Source organism: Camelus dromedarius, chromosome 11 (assembly GCF_036321535.1).
Source record: "Camelus dromedarius isolate mCamDro1 chromosome 11, mCamDro1.pat, whole genome shotgun sequence".
Taxonomy (NCBI): Eukaryota; Metazoa; Chordata; class Mammalia; order Artiodactyla; family Camelidae; genus Camelus; species Camelus dromedarius.
In genome coordinates, this window is record NC_087446.1 from 7,403,967 (window position 1) to 7,425,152 (window position 21,186).

The following is a 21,186-nucleotide window of genomic DNA, read 5'->3' on the forward strand; positions in this document are numbered from 1 at the left end:
CTCACAGAGAAAAAAATGTAACAATGAATATATATATGTTCATGTATAACTGCAAAATTGTGCTGAACACTGGAATTTGACACAACATTGTAAAATGATTATAAATCAATAAAAAATGTTAAAAAAAAATAAAAAAGACAGTATGCTGGGGTAGTCAGAGGGCTCACCTTGTTTTCCACTTCTGTCACCAGGGTCCTTCATTCCTTCATTACCTAATGTCCAGTGCCTTTAAAACCACTGTTTCAAATACATTTTGTCTATTTTTAAAATTATTATTTCTAGTGGGAGGGTAAATCCTATTCCTGATACTCCATCATGCCCAGAAGCTGAAGTCTCAATGACTTTTTTAATTAAAATTCTTTTCTTCCTTTTTTTTTTGTCTTGACTTTTTAAAAAACTATGGTAAAATGCACATAACACAAAGTTTACCGTTTTAACCATTTTAAGTTCACAGTTCAGGGCATTAAGTACATTCACACCATTGTGCGATCATCACCACCATTTATCTCTAGAACTTTTTTCATCTCCCAGACCGAAACTCTATATCCATTAAAAAATAAGTCTCCATCTTCTTCTCCCTTCAGCCCCTGGCTGGCCACCACCATTCTACTTTCTGTTTCTATGAATTTGACTCCTTCAAGTATACCTCATATATGGAGAATTATACAGTATGCATCCTTTGTGACTGGTTTGTTTCACTTAGCATAAAGTCTTCAACATTCATCCTACGTTGTGGCACGTGTCAGAATTTCCTTATTTTTTAAGGCTGAATGCTACTCCATTTTACGGCTCTATCACATTTTGTTTACCCGTTCACCTGGTGATGGACATTAGGTTGCTTCTACCTCTTGGCCATTGTGAATAATGCTGCTATAAGCACAGGTGTGCAAATATCTGTTTGAGTCTCTGCTTTCGATTCTTAATGATTTTTTATTACTAAGTAGAATATCCTTTCTGGGTCCCTATTTCTCTTTGTCCTCTAAGTAACATTTGTCACAGTAGCCATCTTAATTTTAACCCTTTTGAAAATATCCTCTGCCTTATCCTGGAGTACACTCTCCATTTCTTTTCTTCTCTCTCACCCAATCTTAGGATCTCTTTATTTATTCCTTCGACTTAAAAAGCTTTTCTCTCATACTGTTACATGAAAGCTTCCTTCACATCATTTAGGCGTCAGCTCAAGTGCCATCTCTGAAACGATGAGTGAAGTCCAATCACTGAGCTTCCACACGGAGTCACTCTCTAGCATAACACATATCACTAAGTAATAAGGGATCACTTATTTCTGTGTTTTGTTGTTTGTCTTCCCCCACCAAGAACGCAAACTCTTCAAGGCAGAGACTCTGAATGTCTTATTCATCATAAACTGGGCACAAGAAGATAGTCGATAAATATTTGCTGACTCTCTAATTTGCTCATCTCTGCTTCTCTTCTTCTGCTGCTCTCTCAACATTTACTTCCCTAGGTTCTGTCATTAGACCTCTCTCTTCACATTGTGCCACAGCAGTCCCTTCTAATCTCAGTTTCAAATATTAAATCCCAATTCTGTACTTTCAGGCTTCACCTTGCCCATCTCTAGCCCCATATTTTTTCACTTGGCTGACAGACACTGCTATGTGGACAGTATGCTGCCATCTCAAACTCTGTGTGCTCCATACAGAATGAACCCTATTCCCTCCCAAACCTGTTTCCTTTATGTCTCCTGTTTGACAATGGCATCCCCATACTCCCAAGTCACTTAACTTGAATCCTTGATGTTACCCCTGAGTTCTCCTTTTCCTTTTCTTTCACATCAAATTAACTGCTAAATCCCATCCATTTCATAAATGTGACACCTTTCCAATGACCCCTCTATTCCAGGCACCGTAGGTAGTTTAAAAAGAAAACATGTATGTTTCCTGAATATAAAGCTAAGAAGGACAGCTAATATTTTGCATGATAGAATCAATATTCAGAATGATCTTAGAGGACTAAGGAGAAGAGTAGAAGTTCCTAAAGTTGTTTTCTGTTTTTACTGCGTATAATTTATTAACAGAAAAATATACAAACCTTAATTGCAGAACTCAGTGAATTTTAGATATGGTTGCACCCATGTGACCACTAAACAGATCAAGACAGAACATTTCCACCTCCTCAGAAAACTCCAATATGCCCCTTCCCTTGAATTCCGCACCCCCCACCGACCCCAGGTAACTATTCTATCACCACAGATGAGCTTTACATGTTCATTAACTTCATATAATTAGGATGTACACTTTCACGTCTGTCTTTTCTAACTCACTATGTAATGGATTAGTGGTTGCCTGAGGCCAAGAGGAACAGAAATGAGGAGTAACTGCTAATGGTAACAGGGTTTCCTTTTGGCATAATGAAAATTTTCTTAAATTTGATTGTAGTGATGACAGTACAACTCTGTGAATATACTAAAAACCATTGAACTGTATACTAAAAAAAATTCTTTTATTGATGTATATTTGATTTACAGTATTATATTAGTTTCAGGTGTAGAGTATAGTGACTCAGTATTTTCATAGATGACACTCCATTAAAAGTTATTACAACACAATGGCTATAATTCCTTGTGCTTACCTATTTTATACATAGTAGTTTGTAGCTCTTAATCCCACACCCCTAACTTGCCCCTTCCCCCTTCCCTCTGGTAACCAGTAGTAGTTTTCTATACCTGTGAGTCTATTTCTGTCTTGCGATATACGTTCATTTGTATTGTTTTTGATTCTGCATATAAGTGATACCATATAGTATTTACCTTTCTCTGTCTGACTTATTTCACTAAGCATTAACATTCTCTAGGTCCATCTACTTTGTTGCAAATGGCAGAATTTCCTTCTTTTTACAGCTGAGTATTATTCCATTGTGTATCTATATATCTACTCATCTGTCAATAATTTTGGGGCTGCTTCCATATCCTGGCTATTGTAAATAGTGCTGCTGTGAAATTTGGGGTGCACACATTTTTTGAATTAGTGTTATTGCTTTTTCTGGATATATACCCAGGAATGGAATTGCTGGGTTCCCTTATTTCCACATCCTCTCCAACATTTTGTTATTTGTAGACTTCCGGGGGGGTGGGGTAGGTTTGTTTGTTTGTTTGTTTATTCATAATGGAAGTACTTGGAATTGAACCTAGGACTTTGTGTATGCTAAGCATGCACGCTACCACTTAGTTATATCCTCCTCACCATTTGTAGACTTCCTGATGACAGCCATTCTGACAGGTGTGAGGTCGTATCTCATTGTTGTTTTGACTGTATTTCTCTAATAGTTAGCGATGTTGAGCATTTTTTCATGTGCCTGTTTACCAGCTGTATGTCTTCTTTGAAAATATTCAGGTCTTCTGCCCATTTTTGATTGGGTTATTTGGTTTCTTGATATTGAATTGTATGAGCTGTTCATATATTTTGGATATTAACCCCTTGTCAGTCACATCATTTGCAAATATTTTCTTCCATAGGTTGTCTTTTCATTTTATTGATGGTTTCCTTTGTTGTGCAAAAGCTGTTTAAATTTAATTAGGTCTCATTCCTTTATTTTTGCTTTTATTTCTTTTGCCCTAAGAGACAAATTCAAAAAAATATTGCTATAATTTAGGTAAAAGACTGTTCTCCCTATGTTTTCCTCTAGGAGTTTTATGGTTTCAGGTCTTACAGTTAGGTCTTTTATATATTTTGAGTTTATTTTTGTATATAGTGTGAGGAAATGTTCTAATCTCATTGTTTTACATATGACTGTTCAGTTTTCCCAGCACAACTTACTGAAAAGACTGTCTTTTCTCCATTGTATATTCTTGCCTCCTTTGTCATAGATTAATTGAACATAGGTGCATGGATTTATTTCTGGGCTCCCTATTCAGTTTCATTGATCTAAGTGTCTATTTTTGTGCCAGTACCATGCTGTTTTGATTACTGTAGCTCCTTAGTACAGTCTGAAGTCTGGGAGGGTGATACCTCCAGCTTTGTTCTTTTTTCTCATGACTGCTTTGGCAATTTGGGGTCCTTTGTGGTTCCATATGAATTTTAGGATTATTTGTTCTAGTTCTGTGAACAATGGCATGGGTATTATGAAAGGGACTGCATTAAGTCTGCAGGTTGTCTTGGGTAGTATGGCCATTTTAACAATATTAATTATCCCAATCCAAGAGCATGGGATATCTTTCTATTTCTTTGTATCTTCTTCAATTTCCTTCATCAGTGTCTTACAGTTTTCAGAGTATAGGTCTTTCATCTCCTTGGTTAAGTTTATCCTAGGTATTTTATTCTTTTTGATGTGATTTTAAATGAGTTTTTTTTCCTTTCTCTTTCTGACAGTTCATTATTAGTGTACAGAAAAGCAACAGCTTTCTGTATATTAACCTTGTATCCTGCAACTTTGTTGAATTCATAATATTAATTTCTAATAGTGAACGCTATACTTCAAATGAGTTAATTTTATTGTATGTGAAATATATCTTAAGAAAACTGTTAAGAAAAGAAAATAAAAATATCCAAAGTAATTCTTATGTATACAGGCATACCTTACAGATATTGTGGGTTTGGTTTCAGACAACCACAATAAAACAAATACTGTAATAAAGCAAGTCATATGAATTTTTTGGTCTCCCAGTGCACATAAAAATTACGTTTACACTATACTGTAGTCTATTAAGTGTGAGCAGCATTATGTCTAAAAAAACAATGTATATACCTTAATTTAAAAATACTTTATTGCTAATCATTAATACATGCTCACTTTATGAGTTTGGGAGATACGGTTTAACTATATGATATTGTATTTTGACAGGTTTAGTAGATTCCACAGAGATGTCTCAGAGGACTGTCTTCCAAACCAATTAAACTGCATTGCCTAAGAAAAAAAGTACTTTATTGCTAAAAAATGCTAACCATCATCTGAGCCTTCTGTGAGTCATAAGTTTTTTGCAATAGTAACATCAAAGATCACTGAGCACAGATCACCATAACAAATACAATAATGATGAAAAAGTTTGAAATATTGTGAAAATTACTAAAATGTGACACACAGAGACTCAAAGTGAGAAAATGCTATTGGAAAAATGGTGCCAACAGACTTGCTCGACACAGGGTAAGTACAAATCTTCAATTTATTAAAAAAAAATGCATTATCTGTGAAGCATGATACAGCAAAATGCAGTAAAACAAGGTGTGCTTGTACCAAAGTTTGACACACAACCGAAGCAGTGCCTACAGCTCTATATGTGGGCCTGTTCTCATCTCCCAGGTCCCCTCTACTCCTATATGCCAAGAACTCCCAAACATATATCTTGACATACTCTCTCATTCTCTCTTCTGAGTACCAATATGCCTGTTAAATAGATTCTCCTGGAGTGCCTAAAGGTGCCTCAACAGTTCAAGATCCAAACCCTCCATGCATAACCCAGTTAAAAACATCAGCAGCACTGGTTATAACAGCTCCAACAAACCTTGCTCTACCTCCTATATCTCATGCTATCATTCAACCCACTGTTTCAAGCTGAAAACTTGGTCTCCAAGTGCCCCCATCCCATTCTTTCTGAACATTTTCCTGTTAGTGCTCTCCTCTTCAGACCTGATTCCAAGCCTTCCTCAATCCTGTTGAGGAGATTCCTACCTGGTTCTCCTATATCCATTTTAAATCCTATTTGTAATCACTTCTCCACACTGCTGCCACAGTGATCTTTCTAAAACATATCAGACCAGGTTTCTTCCCTTCAATAGCTGTTCCCTATTGCCTGCATGGGATTCTGTCTCTAACTTTATCTCTCACAGCTTCACACACACACACAATCCAATGCCCCAACATCTCTTCTCAAGAGGAGTGAATGACTCTGGACATGCACAAAGCACCCTTGTCCTTCATATGCATTCTTTTACCCAGATGATCTTTCTAAGAAGTTTCTCTGAGTCAACCAAGTTGATTACACTGTCATATAACTTCTTTAGGATGGAGTATTGCACTTAGCATGGCCTTTTAAGTGGGACAAATCTGGACTCCAATCCAAATTATGTTTGCCAGCTATGTAAACCAATAGGAAAAATACATATTCTGCATGGTTTCTTTCCCAGTCTGCTCTAAAAAAACCAGAATCCATGAACTCTCATTATAAATTTGCTGAATCAGATTCAGTCAAAGGTAGATATCCTAAACTTAAAGAAGCAAAAGACTCAGTCTAAATCATCTCATTTAACTCTCTTTAGTGTAAAGCCAGACAATAGACCCCTTTATTCTTTGCAGATAAATTCTAAGTTTACTTGTTACCTTTGATAACACTATAAAGAGAATGTTACAGCTAAAGTGTTGGCTTCCTAATTCAGTAAGTATTTTTTATTCATAGTAATTAAGAGAGATATATGGGCATGTAAATCTATACTATAGTTTTTAAATCCTAGAGCTTATTTATTTTTATTGTTTTCTTATAAACATTTAAACATACAAAAAAGTACAGAGAATAAGACTACAAACATCCAACTGCTCAGTTTTATTACAAACTTTATTATACTTGCTTAGATTTTGCTTATTAAAAAAAAAAAAATTCTAAGACCCTAGCTGCAGAATCTCTACAAATAGTAAGCTAACATCAACTCAGACCATCAACCTAAATTATACTAAATTTAAAGTGAGACATAGCTGTGCAATTAAAATTAAGAATTCTAATCCATCCTCACTGAGAAATATAATGGAAGCGACTGTCCCAGGAATGCTGGGTTTTGCCTCCTAATTCATAAGTCCTTCTATGGGATCTACTTTCTCATCTATGTGCCCTGCCATCCCATTCAGAGAACTCAAGACCCAATGGAAATCAGTCCACAGGCTGGGTTGGACAAATCAGATTCTCTTTCTTTAGAAAATTTGTGGGTGAAGATGCAGATATTCTAGTCTATCTTCTACATAAACACCAGTTACCATAAGAAGGCAAATCATAAAGTAAAATGCACATCTCACTCCCATTCTTCAAAAATCTGTTGTCTATTATTAAAACTCCTTAGCCTAAAATATCTGGTCTCCGCCATTACCTCCTCTTCAGCCTGGCACCCAATACACATATCACCGTGCAGAGGATTAAAGATGACTCTAAATTTTCTGCCAGTCCTCTCGTTGAGAGGTAGAATCTGTCTTCCCTCCCTTTGAATCTAGAGTGGCCCTGTGACTGGCTTTAACTCAAAAGAATGCAGAGGGAGTAAAGCTGTGTGACTTCTGAGGCTGGGCCTTAATATATCCGCTGCTTTTGCACGCTTGGAATGTTCCCTCTTGGAGCCCAGTCGCCATGCTGTGAGAAACCCAAGCCACGCGGAGAGGTCATATGTAGGAGATCCTTGACGCTGGGGTCAACAGCCTTGAGCTGAGCTCCTAGCTGACAGCCAACACAGACTGCCAGCCATGTAAGTGAGCCGTTTTGGGCATTTCTGGCCTGCTGGGCCTCCAGAGGATGGCAGCCCTTGCTGACACCACTTTGGAGCAGGAGAACTGCCCTATTGAGCCCAGCCAACTACAGAATCATGAGACATAATAAGCTGTACTGGTGGTGGTGGTGGTATATGTGTGTTTTTAAATATATATAGAACTTTTATTTTTTAGAACAGGTTTAGATTAACAGAATAATTAACTGATTGACTAAAAAGGTATATCATTTTTTAAATCTCAGAAAGAATAAAACAAAAGGGACAATGTAAATAAATAGCTACCATATAAGATATGCCAATAAATCCACACTAGAATGGAACAGCCCCCCAAGTAACGTACACTCCCACCACGTAATAGCTAGACCAGGCACTAAGAAAACTGATCACTGCATTCAGTGCGTCAAAGCCACATATGATAGATAAAACAGTATCTATGCTTAGATTAATGTGACAATGTAGGCATATAAATACTAAATAAATTAAGTTACATGAGTCTCTCTCTAAGGGAATCATGCCAATGAACTATATACCCAACCTTTGGATTTCCTGATATGTCTTCAGCCTTTTATACAGAACATAATTTTCATATTTAACTTCTGTAAGTGTGGAACAGTAAGACAGATTCGTGGTTAACTGTGTTCGTTCTATTCAATTTTCTCTCTCACAGACACAGCAGGGAAGTCAAATAAGTCCTGAAATGGTCCTTGGGAAAAATATAAGGAATAGTCACTGTGCCTCCAAAGGATATATTCAGGGGCTTATGAAGTTTTACATTAATAACAACTCTGTCGATTGCTGTCCTAAAGGACATTTCTACAATAGAAGCTTCCACTAAAATAGCAGAACTCTGTTTGAAGAAGTGATTAGGTCATACAAAATTATATTCTGGTGACCATTCAGGAAAAAAAGCTAGTTCTAACGTTAAATTTCACAGTTCTACTGTGAAATTTAACATTCTTTTTCCTTGCTTCCACTTAGAATTCTTGGAGCCCCAAGAATCAAAACAAAGAAAATCACAGTTCACTAAGGCTGCTTTGTGTGTCAGCACCCAGCACAGTTCCTGGCATGTAACAGATGCTCAATAAATATTTGCGGAATTAATAAGAGGAAAGGAAAGGGGGAGGGGGGAAAGGAGGTTAAAAAAAAAAAGGCAATGAAAAATCGAAAGAACATTTGTACTTAATTATAGATTTATCCATGGCCAATCTACAGCAAACTTTTAGAAGCCATCTTCTGCTTTTTCTCTTTCGAGCAGGGAAATGGAATCTTCCTAAACTCAAAAGATCAAAGTACACATTTCCCAACTTGTGACGGATATATAACCCCCAGTGCATCTCTGAACTTCAACATCTCTCTCTCAAAAAAAAAAAAAAAGTTATGGAAGACGTTGCACAGTTTCAGAGAGTATTTCTTCAAAAGGAACATCATAATTCTCCAAGAAGACTTCCTTTGTCAATCCCATCTGACCATAAACATCCTTGACTTCTATTCGCACAATATGTACATGGGTGTTTTTTTTTTAAACTGCACGGACCCTTTCATTCACTTATCAGCTATTCTTAGGACCTTTTCTACAAATGCAATTTCAAAAATTCCAATTTCCCCTTAGTAGGAAGTCTAAACTCGTCATTTCAAGTCCTCAATCATGCATTCTAAACTCTCCAAATAACAATGACTTCTATTTCGGAGGCAACATGAGGAAAAGCTGAACCCCACTGTCTTTCTTTCCTCCTCCATGTATCTCTTAACTACCAGACAGGAGTCAGAAGAGCGGGTCAGACGTGCACTCAGGCACTGCCACAGCTGCAGGGCCCAGCCTCGCTGATCCCCAGGTTCCTTTAAGCTCACAAATCCGGGGAACTTTTCCCATAAACACACACTCATTTCTTCCTCCACTCATTTCTGCCCTCTTTTCTCAAACAAGCACAGGCCTCCACCATTTAAAAAAAAACTTTCACTTGAACTAATGCCTCCTACCCACTGCTCTTCTCCATTTACTTTAAAACTTCCTAAAATTGGATAGCAAACTATAGTCACCACTCTTACTTTTTTTTTAAATCATTTAATTTCCTTCTAATCCATAAAACTTGGTTTCTCATCCTCTTACTCTTGAAGGCCATTAATAACTTCTTTTTAAAAACTTTCTTATTATGGAAAATTTCAAGCAGATACAAAGTAAATACAAATGAACCTGTATGTACACATCACTAAGCTTCAACTGTTGTCCATGTTGTCAGGTGTGTTTCATTCACACTTCCACCCATCCTCCATTCCCAGTCAATTATTAGTCTACAGTTTTGCAGGTAAAGTGTACTTGGAAAATTGTAATTTTTATTGTAATTGTAAATTATAGCAGTATAATTTTGACAAATGGATATACCTGTATAACCCACACCCCTAACAGATACAGAATATCTCCATCTCTCCAGAAAATTTTGTGTCCCTTCTCTTGAATTTACTCTTCAAAACACAAATCCAGATGCATTTTCTCAATTACCAACCTCCTTGGCTTCTTGGCAGCATCTGACAGTACCAAGTCTATCTTTTGCTTAAAACTTACCTCCTGATTCCTATGAAGCAAAAGTATTCCAGTTCACCCACAAGTCATATCAGTTTTATCTCCAAATTATACCTTGGCTCTTTCTCTCCTCGACTTCAGTGCACTACCCTAGCCCATCTTTCCTCTCACCTGGGTGATGAACTACAGCTGCCACTCACTGGCTCCCTGCTCCGACTCCAGCCTCTCTCCCATCCTTTCTCCACACAGTAGCCAAAGTGATCTTTCACAAATGCAAATCATACCATGCCACTCCCTAACGTGGCAGCCTTCAGTGGATTCCCAGTTTATGGAGAATAAACCCATATTCTACACCATGGCCTTAAAGGTCTTGCAAGGGCTCTGCCTCACTCCCTAACCTCCTATCACCACTTGGCCACAAGGGACTTCTGATAGTTCCTGGAATACAACAATGGCTTTGGAGCTGTTTCTTCTGACCCAATACAGTTCTTCTAGCTCCTTACATAGCTGGCCCCCTCAGCCTTTACCTCTCAGCTGAAATGTCACCTTTTCAGAGCCTTCATTGACCAACCCAAGCATATTCTCCTAGTCACCCTATATTATATTGCTTGATTTTATCTTCTTCATAGTATTGATCATAATCCATAATTATTATCTTTATTTATATTTGTTTTTTTCCCACTAAAATGTAACCACCTTGAAAGGAAGAACTATGTCTTGTTTGTTTATTGTTGTATCCCCCAATAACACAGGCTCAAGAACTATTTATTGAAAAAAAATGGATTTAGTTCAAAATTATTATGTTTTGTAGAAAATTCCCCACTTTTCCTCAAAATCAGTTACCTTTCGTAACTTTTCTGTTAACAGAAAACCACAAATTATGTTGCTATGATAATTAATGAAATTAAGTACTATGATAAATTCATACATTAACATCAAATCATTCCAAATATATTAAGATTTTAAACAAAGAGAAGCATAAGAAGAAAAAAGTAATAAAAACGTAACTTAAACTGACTGATAAAAATAAAGTTATAATCTAATTTTTGATAACAGAAGCATCTACTTACTGCAACTATAAAATGAATGTTCTTTTTTCAGTCTAGTTGATTCTAAACTGATACATTATTCAGTAACTGAAAAATCAAGAAATGCAGTCCTTCTTTCTAGGGGGACAAAAAAAGGTAGAAACTGAGACTCTGGCACAATTAAATAGTCTCTATTGGTCTAGTTACATGCTTGCCAAGCAATCTTCCAATTACAACTCAGCTTTCTAGGGAGAGAATGCACTAGCCAGAGGATCCAAGAATCCAGTCTTCCTTAACACTGTAGTTCATCACAAACTAATTAATTAGGGTCGTGGAGAAGGGTGCACGTGCACTACAGAAATCTTGGGGCATGTGTATTCTGGGAGTCCTGGGTGTGCGTCTGTGTGTGTGTCTGGGGGAGATTCCCAGTGCATGTGCATGTCTCACATGTTCTGACTATACCTAAATGAGATTCAGGATCTGGATGAGTCTGATCAAAGTCTATAGGCTTCTGCTTTGGCTACAGAAAGAAGGAAGTGAGATGGAAAAAAACAAACAAGAGGACAGGATGACATCTGTCCTTTTACCTAACACAAGGACTGTAGTGAGGAGGGATTCAGAAAGAAGCTAAATGAGTTGTTTCCACAAGGAGACTGGAGACTCAGGGCACAAACAGTGCTTCTCTGAAGCCCAGTCCACAAAGTGCAACAGAGCAGAGAAGGGGATGGCCTCTCTACAACTTGGTGAAGTGTTGTATGAGGCCAAGAGGCAGTGAAGACTGATCTGATGGGAATCCACACACATTTTTTTTTTCCTGTCTTCTTTGTTTTTTAATAATTTATTGATGTGAAATTCACATAACATAAAACTAACCATTTAAAGGTGAACAACTCAACAGTATTTGGTACATTTAAAATGTTGTGCAATTACTACCTCTATTAAGTTCCAAAACATTTTCATCACCCCAAACAGAAACCCCATGCCCATTAAGTAGTCACTCCTCATTCCCCTTCCCTCTAACTGGTCCCTGGCCACCACCTGTCTGTGTTCTGGCCATGGATTCATCTACTCTACATATTTCTTATAAATGCAATCACACAATATGTGACCTTCTGTGTCTGGCTTCCTCCAATTAGCGTGTTTTGGAGGTTCCCCATGACGTTTTCATACCTCTCCACTTCTGCTGTGGTAGAATAGTAAGTCTCCCCACAGAGAGTACCAGGAAAGGTAGCAGCAGCGAAAGGACACCCCCAGGAGGGTTCAGGGAAGATAATGCTGCAGGGCTGGGCACTGTCCAGGACACAGTGTGAGACACCCTCAGAGTGCCCAGGAAGGACTGGAGACAGCTTTGAAAGGACAAAGAGGGTGAGAAGGTGATACTGAGGGCTCCATATGACCAGACAGAGAAAGAGCCAAGGAGATTCACGAAATGGGGCCAGATATAGACAGATAAGCATGTATATAATTACTTATATACAGGGTTTAACAATGATAATATTCATTCAAGCTTTAGCTTGAAGAGCCAAGCCAAACAAGTTACCATTTAAAATTTTACAATATAATTTAAAACGTCTAAAAAATTACCAGTGATGTCTTCTATGCAGCAGGAAAAAGGGACAGGCTTTTTTACTTTTTACCTTACACACTTCTGATTTGTTTTAATTTTCAAAATAAGTACATACAACTTGCATAACAAAACATTAAAAGATAAAGTGCTAGTATTCTACAAAGAAATCATAAATTTCTCTGAATTCAGTAAAAATTTGTTTTAAATTTGTCATATACTACAACAAAAATGGATATTAAGGAGAAAAAATCCTCTCAATCTTAGGTTCAGTTCTAATTTAAATCAATCAAATTTCTAAATTCACCTGAAACACAACACTCACTCTACTCATTCACTGCCCCTGTTGTTCAATTTCTGCTCAAACTGTTTGGTCCTTTAGTAATTCACTGACCTTGGAACTGCTTTCTTCCGATACTTCTCCCTCATTGGTTTGCATGGGAACAGACTCTGTGCAAAACTCTGCAGAAACACACAAATACTGCCTGAAAGAGATAAGAAGAGAAAAAATACATAAGGAATTCAGTGTGAAAACTTGTTTTTTTTTTTTCAAAAATTAGACTGAATTTCTGTCACCAAGACCATAAATACTGTGAAGCAATGACCTTAAGAAATGTGTGTGTGTGGTGTGTGTGTGTATGCATATGTGTGTAGGTTTGTGTACGCACATCCACAAGCATCCTAGGTAAGAAAGGAGGGAGAAGGGTAGGAAGGGAATCTTCGTCACCTTGAGGGTAGTTAGGAAAGGTTTGAGACACTGGAGTATTAAACAGTTCTAGATTTTTTTCCTCTTTTTATTTGATTTTCGCAGAGATAACAGTGAAAATCTTCAGCAATTCATACAGTATAAACTCTGACCTGTCAGAAAGAAGGCCCACTAAGTAAAGCAGTGGACAAGTTGTTATGCTGTAGCAGGTCATACTGTCTGGATACTGGGCTAGGAAATTGAAAGTGGCTGAGTTTCTTGGGTTTATAATTTATGTTCAACATTAATGATATTTTATAATTGAAATTAAGGTGTCCTCTATTGGTTGATCCCATCTTTTTATTGTAAGAAAATTTGCTTAATAAACTAAATGTCAGTTAATTTATTTTTATATGAGAACAGGCTATTCATAGGGCAAGACAATAAAAAGTAGTAATTTTTCCTCTAAGAATAAAATGAGTCAAATAAAAGTGTGTTAAAATTTTATGAATTAAATAAAATGTACCAAAAAGAAACTACTAAAAATTTGTGCAAAATTCAAACTAATTCATTAAATACATAATTATTAAAGAATAATTATTCAAACTGACACAAAATGAATCTCCATTATATCAGGTATGAATATTTTAAAACCTCTCAAGTACTTCAAAGGGCTCACAGCTATGTATGAAAACTAAAAAGATGCTTGACATTGTATCTTTTTTGTGTGCGGAGAAATATTTATGACCGCAGCAGACTGGGGACCTGGAGATCTGGCTCTGTGTGCAGGTTTCTCAATAAACATCCGCAAGACCTGAGGCCAAAAAGGTCCTTCCGGGAATCTGTTTCCTCACCTGTTGAGTGGGAAAGTGTATCAAAATATCTACCGTGCCCACTATGAGGTTTTGGGGGAACCATTATGTATTTATGCAATGTGAAATGTGAAATTGGTACAGCGAAAGCTCCTTAACCAACCCCCATTCATTCACTCCACCTGACCTGACGCTGCCCATTCCCTCTGTAAAACATACAATTGATGCTCACAGCAAGTGAAACCGGACTTCTCTAGTTGGTTTTGCCCCTCACAGGCTTACGACAGTTGTACAAAAGCAGAACTGTTCTTTCTATGAAAACTAAATTGGTAGCACTGGAAAAACCTCAATAACATAACTAGAAAGGTCTGGTATACAAATGCTTCACAAACGTCTTTAAGTTCCCATTCCACTTTGCTGAAACAGAGGTGGTATTTCATAGAGATACATTATAGGCACAGCTAACCAAGAAAGCTACCCCATTATCCCTGTGCCATTTCCGTTTCAATGTGCTGGGAAAGAGGAATGCTTCTTCCCCTCTCCTGGGGTTTCACCTCTGGCTCCTCTCCACCCACATGCTTCACCCCAGGGGAGGCACAGGATCTTATCTGAATGGTGAGTTCAGAAGGAGAAACAAGGTATGGAGCTCAGCCCCTTCTCTCTCTTCCCTTTGGAAGCCAGCTGTCCCCCAGGAGCATGCACTGTCCTTTATTCTTATACCCATAAATACAGGTCCCTCACAATTACTTGTGACAAGGTAAGTCTGCTGAATTCTGAGGTTCAGTGTTAAGACTGTTCTCTTGCCCGTAGATGTACGCCACATTCTCCCAATTTTCTCAATTGGTATAGAATTCAGCCAAGGGGGAAAGTGCTATTTATTAGGTCTCTCAAAGACCCTAAATCTGGTGCATTTGAGACTAGAGTCTTGATAAGTGGACATGAAGCATAATTTGGGGAGATAAATTCACGTGGAATTTCTGAGGCTTCTGTTCAGGCCAGGATTTGGGGCCTTAGTTGTTAGTGAGAGGGCAAACCGTTTTGACCCTGCAGAGGTTTACTTTAGGTCACGTGAGTTTTTACAGTTATACACTAGCTTTTAACTATTGAGGCCAAATTAGATGTTTAGAAAGCAGAGGCCACACTGTATTTTGACCTTAGTGGCGACTGTAGTTATGGTAACTCTGTCTTCAGGTATGTGGCTGTTTCTATAGAGACAAGGCTGCATGCACCAGGCACAGAAGCCTTAGCAAAGGCTTGGGGGCTTTGCCGGCCTCGGCAAAGCAACAAGCCACAGTCAGCTGTGGTGGCGGTGGTGGTGGTACTGAAAGCTCATCTAAATGTCAGCTGTGCAAGCGGCCTCAGCGTACATCGGCCACTCTGGCCTAGCAAGCAAATGCCAGCCGTGCTGGCCTCAGCAAAGGGAATGGGGAATTAGCAGGCTTGGGTGGCTTCAAAGTACAGAGGCTGCGGCCTGACCTTGAATTATGCAGGCACAGCTTTTCCTAAGCGTGCAGGGCTGAGGCAATGATTGGACTTTAGGGAAAACAGACTTTCTTCATATAGATCGTTTAGAGATCAGTGAGAGCAACAGTTATTTGCTGCATGGAAGCGGCCAAGCAGCTGAATTTCAAACAGCACACGTGCTATAAAACCAGTGAGGGTCTATGTGTAAACTGCCTGGGCTTACGTAGGCAATTCAATGGGGAGATGGAAATTAAGAGGTTACTCACTATAGTATATGGCATAGCAATGTCCTTTACTTAATTTGCTTTCATTTTTTTGTTGTTTTCAAACCATCCTTACTATTTTCCAATGTGTTTCTTGAAAACGCCATGATGACAATCTTGTTTGAAGGCACAGCTTGTAGTTCTATCTAAGGGTCTAAGTCAGTTTCACTGTCCTTTTGACAAAAAAGAAGGTGAATAAAGTAGGCAATGCAAAAATATATGGCTACGCTGGGGTTCCACTTGGGAGGTGGCAAAGGGCCCATGCATCAGCACTAACAGAGTGACAGAAGAGTCAGAGCCGAGTCACCGAGGTGAAATGAACTGGAGGGTGATGAGTGGAGTAAAGCTGTCCAGGATGATGTCACAGCATAGGCATCTGCCTTCTGCTTCAGCACATGGTTTCACCTCAGAGCCACCACTCTCCTGCCGTGGCGGTAACTGACCGAGAGTCTTGACCGGCACGCACAGGACAGGCCTCAACAGATGTTAATGACCAAACATGAGCATGATTTACACAGCATCCGGGCTCGGTCTTCTCTAAAAGTTGTTAAGTATGTTAATATTTAAAAGGCCTCCAGGATCCAGGCCTTACCCATCTCTCCAGCATCATCAGCCAACACCTCTTTGTTCACTTTGTTCCAGCATCACTGAACTACTGACGGCCTCCCAAATATGCCAGATGGCTTCAGGTTTCCATGTTTCTGTTCATATTACTCATTCTGCCTTTCCCTTCCCTAGTACCATCCGGCAACACTCTATTCCTCATTCAAAACTCAGCTTTTATAAAGTAATTCCTGACCCATCTCTTGGAAGAACTGGTGATTCCTTCCTCAGTGTCCCCAGTCGATCTTCTCTGAATTCTGCTATAGAACCTGTAACACTTAACTGGATTTATTTAGTTACACAGATCCCTCCCCTACTGGATTATCAATCCTTTGATACCAGATACTTCATCTCATTAATCTCTGTATTCACAGACTACGTAAAACTGTGTACCTGGCATTTAGTAAGTATTTAAATTCCTATGTAAAAATGACTGAATTAATCAGCTAAAGTCCCTTTTGTTTAAACTGCAATAGTTGATTGAACAAATATTTACTAGGTCCCTACCACAGGCCGGATGGTGCTAGGCTAGTGTGGTGCAGCAGAACGAACTTTGGCTTTGAAGAAGCAGAACCATTATTCTTTGTCATTTCTTAGCTGTGTAATCTTGGACAAGTTACTTAACTTTCTAATCTTCATTATTTTCATCCATAAAACTGGCCAGGAAGTGGTGTCACAAGGATTAAGTTAAACAATACATGTATAGCACTCAGCAAGGTGTCCAGAGGCAGCCAAGAGGCACTAAAAAAAAAAAAAACAATTGGCTCCTTTCCAGGAAGTCTCAAAGGGTAGAGACTAGTAAAGGAGACAGATACAAATAAATAACTCTAATGTAAAATAATGAATGCTTTATTGCTGTAGTAACAAAAGGTACTCCTAGAACACAGATGAAAAAAATTCTGTCAAGGGAGTGTGGGAGAAGGGGACAACAGGAAAGACACAAGAAGTAAGAGTAAATAGCGGCAGTCTTCTCTCCTCTTCCAAAATCTAAGAAAAGAGAAAAGCATCCACTAAGGCACAAAGTGGTGAAAAATAATTATACATGTGGGGAGTACAAAATGGCCTAGTAAGGTTTACAGATAGGGGTTTACTAAAAGGGAAACCAGAAACAATGACTGGAATTAAGTTTTGAAGGGGTCTGTAGGAGGGCACCTGCAGCACTGGGGAGCCCTGAGAGCTGGTTAAGCAAAGGAGCAGTGAGCAAATCCACTGCTGAGAAGCTGGCTCTGGCAGTGCTGCGGGCTACACACTGGGGGGGGGGGGGACCCAGCGGAACAGAAGCTAGGATATGCTCACATAAAACTGCAAAACTGCCACATTAATAACAGATTCTAGCTTTATTAAAGGATGAGGCACCAAATGTCAGTATCAATCTAAATACAGCTGCTTTTCAAAGGGACCTACTGAAGTTGAAATGCAAAGGGCCCGTGTGATGGCCACTTTAAATACCCCTCTGTAAGAACTCTGGGGAAAAAAAAAAAACTCTGGACAGGAGCAATAACATCAAAATGTACTCTTCTTCTTTTTAAGATGAATGCTGATATCAATTTTTAAAACTTACCTTTGACAGTATCCTGGGGCAACACAAGCCCGTGAAGATGAGTCTAGACTACATTCAGTGCAAAAACCAAGACCCTGAAAAAGAGAAGAAAATCGCAATGAGCCACATGCTCACAGCCAGACGCCACTGTAAGTGGTGAGATGTAAGTTCTGAATTCAGGCAGCCTCATATGAATCCAGGCTTCTCCGTCTACCAGCTACTGACTCTCAGGCCAGTGTCCTAACCTCTCAAGTCTCAGCTTCCTCATTCAACACTGGGAACAACAGCATCTTCCTCGTAGGGTTCTTTGGAAGTTTAAAAGCAATGTGTGTAAAACCCTTAGTGAAGGGCAGGGCACCAACCACATGCTTGATAAAGGTGAGTGGTTATTAAGATTGTGAACTGAAATACATTTTGAAGAAACATTAAAAGCTGATATTAAACCTTTATTATTTATTTAACCTTATCTGCTCTACCAGAAAAATACCAAATCACCTTTTCAACCTCTCCATTTCACGTAAGGATGTCTCATAACCACTGCAGATTTAATACATCCCAAACTGCACTCTTTATGCCCTGTACCCTCCCACACCCCATTCTCCTGTCTCCGCTGTCTTCATCAAGGGTATCATCCCCGACCAAGGTGCTTGGGTCAAAACCTCAGATTTGTCCTGGATTTTCTCACCCCACCCCAGTCCTCTCATCCTGTCATTCCTGCTTTCACAAGCTGTATCTCAGATCCATAAATGCATAAGCCTGCATTTTCATAGCAATCACATTTATTACTTGTGGGGCCTCTTAGCTGGTGTTCCTGGTCCTATTCATGCTCCTGCCCAGTCCATTTCCAACTAATTGCTGGAATGGCTTCTTCAAAACCAAATCAATGTATAGCACAGGGAAATATATACAAGATCTTCTGGTAGCTCACAGAGAAAAAAATGAGACAATGAATATATATATATATGTTCATGTATAACTGAAAAATTGTGCTCTACACTGGAATTTGACACAACATTGTAAAATGATTATAAATCAATAAAAAATGTTTAAAAAAATCGAATTGGATGATAGCAATTTGCTAATAAATGCAGTGAAAATGTTACTTGATGAATGTTTCTATGTATTAAATATATACTCATATATATGTGAATATACAGACATATAAATATTCATGAAATGACAGCCATTTATTAGATATTTAGAGACCCCAAGCCAGTCCCTTCATTTTACAGTGACAGAAAAAAAATGCTGGAAGGATATTCTGCTCAAGGTTGGACCTGTGTGTGTGAAGGTAGCTGAGACAATGCTGGGCAAACTCAGCAAAAATTTACCTGTCATTAGCATCCACGCTGCTGTCAAGAGCTGTCACTATTTGAAAGTTGGTCCCCTGATTTCACAACCAACTTGTTTCTGTCCAAGAAAGCACATTCCATTCCCCATGGCTATGGATTATATATATATTACAGCTTTAGTCCTACATTATGTCACAACGTTTGAGCTGGTGTTTTAGTGAAGCTTGAAAGCATCTTAACTGCCCTCTTATCTGTCATTACCTTAGCTTATTTTTTAACACTGTCTAAATAAATAAATCTCAGATGGAGTGGTACTATGATGAGTATTAGTGATATTTTAATTATTATTCTTAGCCTCCTATCATACACACTGTTATCACAGCAATCTTCCTCTAAAAAGCAAATCTGACCTTTGACAAGAGCACGACCAAAACTCAGTCAATAACTACCCATTACCCTTTGGGTAAAATTCAAGACCTCTCCAGTCCTACCACCACTTCACACTCTGTTCACACAAATTGCGCGTGGTTTCCTGTCTTACAACACGTGCACTAATGTCTCTAAGGTCCCTTTGCCTAATACCCTTCTACTCTTTTCAGATCTGCCTCAAGTGTTACCTCCTGTAAGCTTTCTGTACCCTTCGTGGCTGCACCAAGTGTTCCTCCTCTGAGAATGCTGGTAATATCCATGGGTCAGTTTACTTCATGCCACAGGAACTCCTTCACAACAAGGACTATCTACGTCTTAAACTATCTGTGACTTTGGTATCAGGTAGAGCCCAGTGAACATAAGTTGAACTGAATCTTGACATGATCCCAGCAGCTCAGTATTTCAGTGGGGCTGTTTCCCCAGTGTGCGCTGGGGCAAGCTGAAGCAGCTGCAGCTTCCAAGAGGGGACTGGCGCTCACGGAGGATGTAAACTATGTGGTTATGCGTGACACTCAGCACCTCAGAGAAAGATCAGATTCTTTAATTTTTTGTCAACCGCAGACTATCAAGAAAAGACTGACTAGGGTGGGAGGGTATAGCTCAAGTGGTAGAGTACATGTTCGGCATGTAGGAGATCCTGGGTTCAATCCCCAGTACCTCCTCTAAAAATAAATAAATAAGCCTAACCCCTACCCGCCCCCACCCCAAAAAAAAAATAAAAAAGAAAAAAGAAAAAAAGAAAAGACTAATTTTCAATTCTCTATTCTGATTAGTTTCTGCCCCGGCTAAATATTCTTCTCTAGACTTATCAGTAGTCTAAATTCTGTACTAACTTCATAAAGCAGCCCATTATTACATATCTTGTTAACAGGCAAGCTTAAGACACAGTGACCAGCTCTGTCCTGTGCATGCTTGGCAGTTTGTCCCCGATGCTTGCCGGCATTCAGTGAGGGAAAAGGAGTTAGAGGGCAGGCAGGCAAGGGAAACTGGGCGGTCTTCCAAGTACTCTGGAAACCAGTTTTTACAGAACAGCTTCATTACTTTCTCTGCAAGGCTGTGAACCTCTGTATCAGATGCACTCTTATTCAAGATAAACACAAAATTTACTTCTAAAATCAGCATTTTAAATTATCTAGCTGAAGTTATCTCCAGCACTGTTTTCCTTCGAAGGTATGAGTAATGGCAAATTCCTTTAAAACATCCTTTTGAAATGTTCAGAACTGCACTGTAATTCTTCCCTCTGATCACCCGTAGCCACAGCAGTAAATGATTCGAAATACTCCAGTCCTCTCTCTTCTCTCGAGGAGTAACCAGATTGTCTTGAAATTCACACAGGAGGGTGGAAAGGTTCGGTGAATCTTGGCCTAAATCAACTCCCAGGCCCTGCTAAACTTCAAGCAGACTTCAAGAGTTCCTCCACAGCCAAGTACGTAACTAAACTCACAGGATGTAATTAGAACTCAATCTTTCATAGGGAATATGGGAAGTTAAAAGAAATACATATTCCATAAACTATATTTATTAATAACACCTCTGATATGATAGGGTTTAATTTTCAAACTTGATTATTTAGTAT

General features: G+C 38.8%; 1 protein-coding gene across 5 annotated transcripts in view; it reads right to left on the reverse strand.

The window, feature by feature from the left end:
- TNRC6B (trinucleotide repeat containing adaptor 6B) overlaps positions 1–21,186 on the reverse strand; it is a 224,700-nt gene that overhangs the window by 154,134 nt on the left and 49,380 nt on the right. For all 5 annotated transcript variants that reach the window (XM_064491424.1, XM_031463315.2, XM_031463311.2 and 2 more), the window contains exons 2-3: positions 17,911–17,984; positions 12,917–13,007 (exon numbers count right to left, since the gene is read on the reverse strand). In XM_064491424.1, the coding sequence (XP_064347494.1) occupies positions 12,917–12,961 (45 nt within the window). In that variant the 5' untranslated portion in view covers positions 12,962–13,007; positions 17,911–17,984. The remainder of the gene's footprint in view (positions 1–12,916; positions 13,008–17,910; positions 17,985–21,186) is intronic.